The sequence below is a fragment of the Salmo salar genome, chromosome ssa19, assembly GCF_905237065.1.
Source record: "Salmo salar chromosome ssa19, Ssal_v3.1, whole genome shotgun sequence".
Taxonomy (NCBI): domain Eukaryota; kingdom Metazoa; phylum Chordata; class Actinopteri; order Salmoniformes; family Salmonidae; genus Salmo; species Salmo salar.
The window spans coordinates 79,119,421-79,131,301 of NC_059460.1; the positions used below are offsets into that span (position 1 = coordinate 79,119,421).

Sequence of the window (11,881 nt, forward strand, 5' to 3'; positions counted from 1 at the left end):
ATAAAGTCCATCATTTATGTCCAAATACCTCCTTTTTGTTCGCACGTTTAGTCCACTACTCCAAATGCATGAAGCACGCGCAAAATGTCACAACGAAAAGTAAAAAAAAGTTATATTTACGTTCGTAGAAACATGTCAAACGATGTATAGCATCACTCTTTAGGATGTTTTTATCATAAAGCAAAGACTAAAAGCCAATTAATGCTTGATCTGAAAATGTGGTCCAAGGCGCCGTATGGAGGGTGTGACGCAATTGCGGAGCTTCCGGAGGCATGCAGAGGCCAAATCGAGGTCCGTACCGCAACAATGCAGAGGGCTTTGTATAGCTCCACATTGACATGATTGATTGACGTAGGTGAGGGTGGGAGGTCCTGTATAAACACAAACTTACTTCTTTGACAACTTCCTTCACGAAGCGCAAGAAGTATGAATGTCCTGATTTCTGTAGAGGCCATGTCACTGTAAATGCTGCACGGCCAATGCAGACGTCAGTTTGACCATGCAGCGCCTTTTACTCCTCTCTCACTCTCTCTCTCTCTCTCTCTCTCTCCCTCTCTCTGTCTCTCTCTGTCTCTCTCTCTCACGCCCTCTCTCGCTTTCTCTCTCTCTCTCGCTCTCTCTCTCGCTCTCTCTCGCTCTCTGTACCCCCCCCTCTCTCTCTCTCTCTGTCTGTCTGTGTTTTTCCTCCACAGATTCCTCCTGCTGCCACCATGCTGAGAAGCTATCACCATGTTGGGAAGCATGCGAACAGGTAAGGGAGGCCACAGACTGAACACACACACACACACACACACACACACACACACACACACACAGGGCATGAAGTAGAACACAAGAGTGAAAGAGCCCCAGAACAATGGTCTCAGTATTATTTGTAGCTGGATAGACTATTTGATGAAAAGCGCTGAAATGAAATGGGGTTTTCTGTCCTTCGAATTGTAGCAATGAGAGCTTGTATAAAAGTTATCCGTGTCTCCCATTTGAGCTAAGAGCAGTTAAAGGGTCTCCCCTCTCAATTCAATTCAAGGGGCTTTATTGGCATGGGAAACATATGTTAACATTGCCAAAGCAAGTGAAGTAGATAATATACAAAAGTGAAAAATCTCTCTCTCTCCCTTCTCTCCCTCTCCCTTCTCTCTCTCCATCTCTCTCTCACTCTCCATCTCAACCTCTCTCTGCATCTTATTGTTATTTATCATTAGTGAAGGATTAGAGAGAGAGAGAGAGAGAGAGAGAGAGAGAGAGAGAGAGAGAGAGAGAGAGAGAGAGAGAGAGAGAGAGAGAGAGAGAGAGAGAGAGAATTGGTTGCCCTGTTCCCTGCACCTGCTACTGAGAGGTGGAGTGATGGGGAAGAGCGAGAGTAACACATTACAGATAGATGGGAGAGAAAGCAAGCAAGAGAGAGAGAAAGAAGCGGGAAGAGGACAGAGGGACAATGGCCGTCTTGTTAGCGTTGTGCCAATCTGTTATGTTTCTGCAGAGTTTTTTTTTTCAGGGGTGTGCCACAGGGCTCCGTGTAAACTCCCTTCTTTTTCTTAATGGAGGGTCGGCTACCTCTTTGATGAGGGGAGGCCTTCAGCCTCTGAAAGGACATTTATTTATCCTTCAAAGACGGAGAGAAAGAGAGGAAAATGTTTTAGAAATGGCCTGAGTAGATTGTGCGTTTTCATGGCCTTGCCTTTGTAGTGTTCTGGAGATTTCTTTGATTAACGGCCAAGAAATCACCGCTCGGCATCTGCTTTTGTTTTTGAACGTTGCGACTGTATGAAATTACTGTCCGTCAATCCCCAGCGTAAACCTCAATTTATTTCACCTCACAAATAAGAATGTGCTACCTAGATAGAACATGGAGTAATGATGATGAATGGTGAGAATGCATGAACAGAAAGCAGAACAAGCCAGCTTCATCACCCTGACTAGAATCAAACAATTGCAGACACCTGGTGGTGGGGATGAATCACAGTCATAGGGAAGATCTGATTCAACAGTTGGGCCTGAACTCCGCTTTAGTGTAGAAATACTCTACTGTGCTCTACTACTACTGCACTCTACTACAAATTATTCAAGATGTTACGTTATAACCTCAAGTTAAAGTGTACAATTTCTCACAAAGAATCCAAACGGTGGTCCTATTTATGAAGTAAAACAACGAAGGAGTGAAGGAGACCAACCAAAAACAACATCAACTCCCAGCTCCCATTATTTGTGTAGTCTTTTAGAAAGCTCTTACTAAGTGGTTATAAATCTCCCAGAGCTAATTTCATGACCGTGCACTAAGCCAGAAAGTGTTGGCAGGCACAGGATTCTCCCAGGCCTTGTGAGAGTCAACCAACAGCTCTTCACCCTATGTTGATAACGCTGCAGTCGTCAGCTGTCATTGGCCCTGCCCAGTTTGTTTTATGTAGCAGTGTCACACGGCCTAGAGAGCCAAGTGTGAACCCCTTTTGCCATTTGGGGAAGATACTATAGTGTTGTTAAATGAACTCAAGATTGATAATGACCATTTAATGATACAAAACCTGTTTACAGAGGTTTCACAACAAATGTTTGGAGCTTGTTCTTGGTGAAAACATGTTTTGAATATGATATTACACACTGCTTTCTGTTTCCAGCTCGCCACCATTAAAAGCGAATCCCGTTTGAAGCACCTACTACAGCGATTACCAAGCTACTGCCCTGAGTCTATGGTAAGTGGGGATTTCTGATCTAAAAATAGCCTTCAAATCAAATCAAATGTATTTATAAAGTCCTTCGTACATCAGCTGATATCTCAAAGTGCTGTACAGAAATCCAGCCTAAAACCACAAACAGCAAGCAATGCATGTGAAAGAAGCACGGTGGCTAGGAAAAACTCCCTAGAAAGGCCAAAAACCTAGGAAGAAACCTAGAGAGGAGCCAGGCTATGAGGGGTGGCCAGTCCTCTTCTGGCTGTGCCGGGTGGATATTATAACAGAACATGGTCAAGATGTTCAAATTTTCATAAATGACCAGCATGGTCAAATAATAATAATCATAGTAGTTGTCGAGGGTGCAGCAAGCACGTCCGGTGCTTGTTGCACCCTTGTTGCACTTTATTACAGCCTTCAGTGGCTGTAATAAAGTTTTCTACGAAATCTTTCATTATGACACAGAAAATGTATCTGTGGCTATGGCAAAGCTTATAAGCATTACTCACAAGTCTATTGTACCTGGTCTTACTAAAGGTACAAAGAAGTATCAAAGAAGTATTAAAGAAGTATCAAAGAAGTATTAAATAAGTATCAAAGTATTAAAGAACTATCAAAGTATTAAAGAAGTAGCAAAAAAGTATCAAGGTATTAAAGAAATATCAAAGAAGTATCAAAAATTTCTCAAAAATTATTAAAGTATTAAAGTATCAAAGAAGTATTAAAGAGGTATCGAAAATTATCAATGTATTAAAGGAGTATCAAAAAAGTATAAAAGAAGTTTCAAATAAGTATTTAAGAAGAATCAAAGAAGTATCAAAGAATCAAAGAAGTATCAAAGTATCAAAGTATCATCAAAGAAGTATCAAAGAAGTATCAAAGAAGTATCAAAAAAGTATCGAAGTATTTAAGAAATATCAACAAACTATCAAAGAAGTATCAAATAAGTATCAAAGTATTAAAGAAGTATCAAAGTATCACAGAAGTATTATTCTTTTATTTTTTTCATTTCACCTTTATTTAACCAGGTAGGCTAGTTGAGAACAAGTTCTCATTTACAACTGTGACCTGGCCAAGATAAAGCAAAGCAGTTCGAAGACATACAACAACACAGAGTCACACATGGAATAAACAAACATACAGTCAATAATACAGTACAAAAATCCACAGTGTGTGCAAATGAGGTAAAATAAGGGAGGTAAGGCAATAAAATAGACCATAATGGCAAGGTAATTACGATATAGCAATTAAACACTGGAGTGATAGATGTGCAGAAGATTAATGTGCAAGTAGAGATACTTGGGTGCAAAGGAGCAACATAAATAAATAAATAAATAAATACAGTATGGTGATGAGGTAGTTGGATGGGCTATTTACAGATGGGCTATGTACAGGTGCAATGATCTGTGAGCTGCTCTGACAGCTGGTGCTTGAAGTTAGTGAGGGAGATAAGAGTCTCCAGCTTCAGCGATTTTTGCAGTTCGTTCCACTTATTGGCAGCAGAAAACTGGAAGGAAAGGCAGCCAAAGCAGGAGTTGGCTTTGGGGGTGACCTGTGAAATATACCTGCTGGAGCGAATGCTACGGGTGGGTGTTGTTATCGTGACCAGTGAGCTGAGATAAGGCGGAGCTTTACCTAGCAAAGACGTATAGATGACCTAGAGCCAGTGGGTTTGGCAACGAGTATGAAGCGAGGGCCAGCCAACGAGAGCGTACAGGTCACAGTGGTGGGTAGTATATGGGGCTTTGGTGACAAAACGGATGGCACTGTGATAGACTGCATCCAATTTGTTGAGTAGAGTGTTGGAGGCTATTTTGTAAATGACATCGCCAAAGTCGAGGATCGGTAGGATGGTCAGTTTTACGAGGGTATGTTTGGCAGCATGAGTGAAGGATGCTTTTTTGCACAATAGGAAGCCGATTCTAGATTTAATTTTGGATTGGAGATGCTTAATGTGCGTCTGGAAGGAGAGTTTACAGTCTAACCAGACACCTAGGTATTTGTAGTTGTCCAAATATTCTAGGTCAGAACCGTCCACAGTAGTGATGCTGGACGGGCGGGCAGGTGCAGGCAGCGATCGGTTGAAGAGCATGCATTTAGTTTTACTTGCATTTAAGAGCAGTTGGAGGCCACGGAAGGAGAGTTGTATGGCGTTGAAGCTCGTCTGGAGGTTAGTTAGCACAGTGCCCAAAGAGGGGCCAGAAGTATACAGAATAGTGTCATCTGCGTAGAGGTGGATCAAAGAATCACCTGCAGCAAGAGCGACATCATTGATATATACAGAGAAGAGTCTGCCCAAGAATTGAACACTGTGGCACCCCCATAGAGACTGCCAGAGGTCCGGACAATAGGCCCTCCGATTTGACACACTGAACTCTATCAGAGAAGTAGTTGGTGAACCAGGCGAGGCAGTGATTTGAGAAACCAAGGCTGTTGAGTCTGCCGATAAGAATGTGGTGAATGACAGAGTCGAAAGCCTTGGGTCGATGAATACGGCTGCACAGTATTGTCTCTTATCGATGGCAGTTATGATATCATTTAGGACCTTGAGCGTGGCTGAGGTGCACCCTTGACCAGCTCGGAAGCCAGATTGCATAGCGGAGAAGGTACGGTGGGATTCGAAATGGTCGGTGAACTGTTTGTTAACTTGGCTTTCGAAGACCTTAGAAAGGCAGGGTAGGAAAGATATAGGTCTGTAGCAGTTTTGGTCTAGAGTGTCTCCCCCTTTGAAGAGGGGGATGACCACGGCAGCTTTCCAATCTTTGGGGATCTCAGACCATACGAAAGAGAGGTTGAACAGGCTAGTAATAGGGGTTGCAACAATTTCGGCAGATAATTTTAGAAAGAGAGGGTCCAGATTGTCTAGCCCAGCTGAGTTGTAGGGGTCCAGATTTTGCAGCTCTTTCAGAACATCAGCTATCTGGATTTAGGTGAAGGAGAAATGGAGGAGGCTTGGGCGAGTTGCTGTGGGGGGTGCAGGGCAGTTGACCGGGGTAGGGGTAGCCAGGTGGAAAGCATGGCCAGCCGTAGAAAAATGCTTATTGAAATTCTCAATTATCGGGGATTTATCGGTGGTGACAATGTTTCCTAGCCTTAGTGCAGTGGGCGGCTGGGAGGAGGTGCTCTCATTCTCCATGGACTTTACAGTGTCGCAGAACATTTTTGAGTTTGTGCTACAGGATGCAAATTTCTGTTTGAAAAAGCTAGCCTTAGCTTTCCTAACTGCTTGTGTATATTGGTTCCTAACTTCCCTGAAAAGTTGCATATCACGGGGGCTATTTGATGCTAATGCAGTACACCACAGGATGTTTTTGTGCTGGTCAAGGGCAGTCAGGTCTGGAGTGAAACAAGGGCTATATCTGTTCCTGGTTCTACATTTTTTGAATGGGGCATGCTTTAAGATGGTGAGAACCCGGGCCAGGTTAATTAGAAAGCCCTGCTTGCTGAAGTGTTTTAGGGAGCGTTTGACAGTGATGAGGGGTGGTCGTTTGACCGCAGACCCATTACGGATGCAGGCAATGAGGCAGTGATCGATGAGATCTTGGTTGAAGACAGCAGAGGTGTATTTGGAGGGCAAGTTTGGAGGGCAAGATGATATCTATGAGGGTGCCCGTGTTTACAGATTTGGGGTTGTACCTGGTAGGTTCATTGATCATTTGTGTGAGATTGAGGGCATCAAGCTTAGATTGTAGGATGGCCGGGGTGTTAAGCATGTCCCAGTTTTAGTCACCTAGCAGCACTAGCTCTGAAGATAGATGGGGAGCAATCAATCTACATATGGTGTCCAGGGCACAGCTGGGGGCAGAGGGTGGTCAGCTAACCACATGGGACAAGACGAGGACAAAGACGTGTGACTGCTACGGCCTCTTGGAATTGGCATTAATGTATCAAAGAAGTATCAAAGAAGTCTCAAAGATGTTTCAAATAAGTATCAAAGTATCAAAGACGTATCAAAGAAGTATCAAAGAAGCATCAAAGTATTCAAGAAGTATCAAAAAAGTATCAAAGTATCAAAGAAGTATCAACGTATTAAAGAAGTATAAAAGAATCAAATAAATATCAAAAAAGTATCAAAGTATCATATAAGTATTAAAATATTTTAAAAAGTATCAAAGAAGTATTAAAGAAGTGTTAAAGAACTATTAAAGAACTATCAAAGTATCAAAGCAATATTGAAGTATCAAAGAAGTATCAAATAAGTATTAAGGAAGTATCTAAGAAGAATCAAAGTATTAAAGAAGTATCAAAGACGTTTCAAATAAGTATCAAAGAAGTAGCAAAGTATTAAAGAAGTATCAAGAAGTATCAAAGAAGTATTAAAGTATGAAAGATGTATGAATTAAGTATCAAAGAAGTATCAAAGTATTAAAGAAATATAAAAAAGTATCAAATAACTATCAAAGAAGTATCATAGTATTAAAGAAGTATCAAATAAGTATCAAGGAAGCATCAAAGTATCAAATAAGTATTAATCTATCAAAGAAGTATCTACGAAGTATCAAAGATGCATCAAAGTATCAAATAAGTATTCAAATATCAAAGAAGTATCAAAGAAGTATCAAATAAGTATTGAAGAAGTATCAAAGAAGTATTAAATAAGTATCTAAGAAGTATCAAAGTATTAAATAAGTATCAAAGAGCTTTCAAATAAGTATCAAAGAAGTATCAAAGAAGTATCAAAGTATTAAAGAAGTATAAAAGTATCACAGGTATCAAAGTATTAAATAAGTATTAAAGAATCAAAGAAGTATCAAAGTATCATATAAGTATTAAAATGTAAAAAAAGTATTAAAGAAGTATAAAAGAACTATCAAAGAAGTATTAAAGAACTATCAATGTATCAAAGAAATATTGAAGTATTAAAGAAGTATCAAATAAGTATTAAGGAAGTATCTAAGAAGTATCAAAGACGTTTCAAATAAGTATCAAAGAAGTAGCAAAGAAGTATCAAAAAAGTATCAAATAAGTATTACAATATCAAAAAGTATGAAAGAAGTATAAAAGAAGTATTAAAGAATTACTAAAGCACTATCAAAGTATCAAAGAAATATTGAAGTATTAAAGAAGTATCAAAGAACTATTAAGGAAGTATCTAAGAAGTATCAAAGTATCAAAGACATTTCAAATAAGTAGCAACGAAGTAGCAAAGTATTAAAGAAGTATCAAAGTATCAAATAAGTATCAAAGTATCAAAGAAGTATCAAAGAAGCATCAAAGTATCAAAGAAGTATTCATGTATCAAAGAAGTATCAAAGAAGTTTCAAATAAGTATCAAAGTATCAAAGAAGTATTAAATAAGTATCAAATATGTATCAAATAAGTATCAAAGAAGCATCAAAGCATCAAAGAAGTATTAATGTATCAAATAAGTATCTAAGAAGTATTAAAAAAGTATCTAAGAAGTATTTAAAAAGTATCAAAGAAGTATAAAAGTATCAAATAAGTATAAAAGTATCAAAGAAGTATAAAATAACTATCAAAGTATTAAAGAACTATCAAATAAGTATTAAAGAACTATCAAAGTATCAAATAAGTATTATATAAGTATTAAAGAAGTATCGAAGATGTATCAAAGTATCAAAGAAGTATCAAATAAATATTAAAGAAGTATAAAGGTATCAAAGAAGTATTAAAGTATCAAAGAAGTATCAAAGAGCGGGTCGTGAAATAAGGCTAAACACTCCCCACCCACCAACGTAACTACAAACCTGGAACGCCCAACTGTTTTTCATTTGCACTGCTCCAAACAGCCAATTAGAAACCAGTCTGTCATTAGCTAGAGTTAAATACTTTGTGTCCTGCTGTTAATGAGCTAATTTGCAAAAATGGACCTGATTTGTTGATTTTGGAAACGATTTCAGCAGCATATTAGTACTGATGCTCCAAGGTCTCTCTCACTCTCACACACCACAAAACATCTCACAGCTGTTCCAAGGGATTGTTTCTAAGAGATTGTTTCTAAGAGATTGTTTCTAAGAGATTGTTTCTAAGGGATTGTTTCTAGGGGATTGTTTCTAAGGGATTGTTTCTAAGGGATTGTTTCTAAGGGATTGTTTCTAAGGGATTGTTTCTAAGGGATTGTTTCTAAGGGATTGTTTCTAAGAGATTGTTTCCAAGGGATTGTTTCCAAGGGACTGTTTCTTGGCATGTTGAGGTCTAATAGTGGTTGTACTTGGAAGGCTGCTAAAATCCACCCTCCACCGCCAGTCGTCCTTCATGTTCCCAAATCGTCTTGGGTTCCCCTTCATCACAAATTATGTTTATAGTTCATGTAGAGATACCATTTCTCTCCGTCGGCATCGTAAAGGATGGTGAAGCCTCCTGACAAGTGTCTCTTATTTTCGAGAGCCAACAGACTTGAGGGACTGAGCTGAACCTCAGACAATATCCAGTTTATATAGTTCTTTATCTTGTTCAGGGCTAGAGACAGAGAATGCTCTCTGGGCACTCACTGCTCCTTCTCCATGTGTTGTGTTCTTTATCCATACGTGCCTAGGATGTTTGTGTTTATTGCTGTGTGTTATTAATCCCACAATATATTACCACAAAGCTCTTATGAGTTTTTGTGGTTTATATGTCTCTGTTTCCACTGCATGAATATATTTTTGAATTAGATGGCAGTCATATAAAAAAAGAAATGTTCTCTATGAAATTCAATAGCCCCTGCAAACGCAGTAAATTACAGTATGCTGTTTCACCCAAAGAACCACCAGTTATCTGATATCATTTCCTGTTGAGAGATGGAAGACACAAACTAAGACAGGATTTCTAGAAATGAACGGACATTCTTACTTTCACTTAGGCCCCTAACAGAGGTCTTCCATGTGGCTCCTTCCTTTGAATTTTGTCCAACTCCAGAAAAACCTCTGTACATCAAAACAACCTGTCCTTCTGTTATGAACTGGGCATTTTCTTCCCTTGTTCTCATGCTTGTTTTGGCATTGGTCATCTGTTCATAATGACATTACCTTTTCTCTCTGTTTCACAGAATGAGCTTTGGATCTGCGTCAACTCCACACTACCTGGTGAGCTATGGGGGTAGCGTTTCCAGGGGATACGGTGCCGTTACAGACAAATCCACCTGTCAGAACATAATGCCTCCCAGATGCAAAAACATTGTTGCTTAGCTCAACACTTTGTACCCACTGAGCCCACACTAAAAGTCCATATATGTCCACAGTTTAATATGCTGCCCATAAACGTCTAAATGTTTTGCAAACCCCCCGCCAGAGGATAAAGTTAATCCATACTTTAATGCTGATAATGCTACACCCATCAAGGGTTTGTGGGTAATGTGGACCATTTTTGTTTTGTCTACAGGGTCATCCAGGAAGTCCGATGGTTGGGTGGGCCTGGGCTGCTGTGAGCTAGCCATCTTGTCCGAGTGCCGCAGGGAGTGCAAGCAGGTGAGAGAGGAAGTTAGTTTGGCCCGTTGTAGCCTTATCTATTTGCACATCACCTAATTTCTCATTCTCTGACCCTATAGGCATCATCCAAGACCGACATCACAAGAGTATGCAAAAAAGACACAGAGGTAAGTAAAACAAGGTAATGTTTTGTGTAGTAGTATGTGCTTTAAATTGAGTATCACACATACTGTTGTCTTTGAGAGACTGTATGTAGTTTCTGGCTGCCTTTCCTTGGCCTTTAAAACCTCAGTGCTGTTTGACGAGATAAAGCAAGCGCTACTTCTCTGCGGTGCATCTCAGCACCTCAGCATTGTCCTCCTCCCCACCCCTCTTTATGAGGTTATTTCCTGTCCGTATAGCACTCTAAACCAGTGGTATTCAATTACACCCTAGTAAGGAAATAACATTTTTTATAAAATACAACTTTTTTTTTTTTTTACAAACAATTAAGAGTATAGATTCTTGTATGGATCAATATACAAATGTTTTTGAGATAGTTTGAAAAATATGCATGTATTAAGTAAATGTATTCATTTTGAAAAGAGAGATAAAATTGTAATGAATTGAAGGCTATTTAATGTATAAAAAAAATCCACCTACCGATTTTAAGGCTGTGTCATTAGATTTGGGGTGTAGTGGGGTCGCCAGAAATTCAGGTGAAGAAAATGGGGTTCGCAGAAATGTTTGTAAACAAAATATGGTCTCCTCTGAAAAAGTTTGAATACCACTGGTTTAAAGGAAGGTCATTATCTAAGCTCTAATTGGAGCCTGTCTTGTCAAAGGGAGGCGTGAACTCATCTACTCCCGCTAAGAAGATGGCTTAGCTCAGAGCCATACAGTGAGGGAAAAAAGTATTTCATCCCCTGCTGATTTTGTACGTTTGCCCACTGACAAAGAAATGATCCGTCTATAATTTTAATGGTAGGTTTATTTGAACAGTGAGAGACAGAATAACAACAAAAAAATCCAGAAAAACGCATGTAAAAAATGTTATAAATTTATTTGCATTTTAATAAGGGAAATAAGTATTTGACCCCTCTGCAAAACATGACTTAGTACTTGGTGGCAAAACCCTTGTTGGCAATCACAGAGGTCAGACGTTTCTTGTAGTTGGCCACCAGGTTTGCACACATCTCAGGAGGGATTTTGTCCCACTCTTCTTTGCAGATCTTCTCCAAGTCATTAAGGTTTCGAGGCTGATGTTTGGCAACTCGAACCTTCAGCTCCCTCCACAGATTTTCTATGGGATTAAGGTCTGGAGACTGGCTAGGCCACTCCAGGACCTTAATGTGCTTCTTCTTGAGCCACTCCTTTGTTGCCTTGGCCGTGTGTTTTGGGTCATTGTCATGCTGGAATTCCCATCCACGACCCATTTTCAATGCCCTGGCTGAGGGAAGGAGGTTCTCACCCAAGATTTGACGGTACATGGCCCCGTCCATCGTCCCTTTGATGCGGTGAAGTTGTCCTGTCCCCTTAGCAGAAAAACACCCCCAAAGCATAATGTTTCCACCTCCATGTTTGACGGTGGGGATGGTGTTCTTGGGGTCATAGGCAGCATTCCTCCTCCTCCAAACACGGCGAGTTGAGTTGATGCCAAAGAGCTCCATTTTGGTCTCATCTGACCACAACACTTTCACCCAGTTGTCCTCTGAATCATTCAGATGTTCATTGGCAAACTTCAGACGGGCATGTATATGTGCTTTCTTGAGGAATGGGACCTTGCAGGCGCTGCAAGATTTCAGTCCTTCACGGCGTAGTGTGTTACCAATTGTTTTCTTGGTGACTATGGTCCCAGCTGCCTTGAGA

General features: G+C 39.9%; 1 protein-coding gene across 1 annotated transcript in view; it reads left to right on the forward strand.

Annotated features, from left to right (window-relative positions):
- Positions 1–11,881, forward strand: part of LOC106579676 (reversion-inducing cysteine-rich protein with Kazal motifs) — a 108,239-nt gene that overhangs the window by 34,293 nt on the left and 62,065 nt on the right. The window contains exons 2-6 of the mRNA XM_014159806.2: positions 693–751; positions 2,613–2,687; positions 9,655–9,691; positions 9,987–10,072; positions 10,153–10,200. Coding sequence (XP_014015281.2) covers positions 693–751; positions 2,613–2,687; positions 9,655–9,691; positions 9,987–10,072; positions 10,153–10,200 — 305 coding nt within the window. The remainder of the gene's footprint in view (positions 1–692; positions 752–2,612; positions 2,688–9,654; positions 9,692–9,986; positions 10,073–10,152; positions 10,201–11,881) is intronic.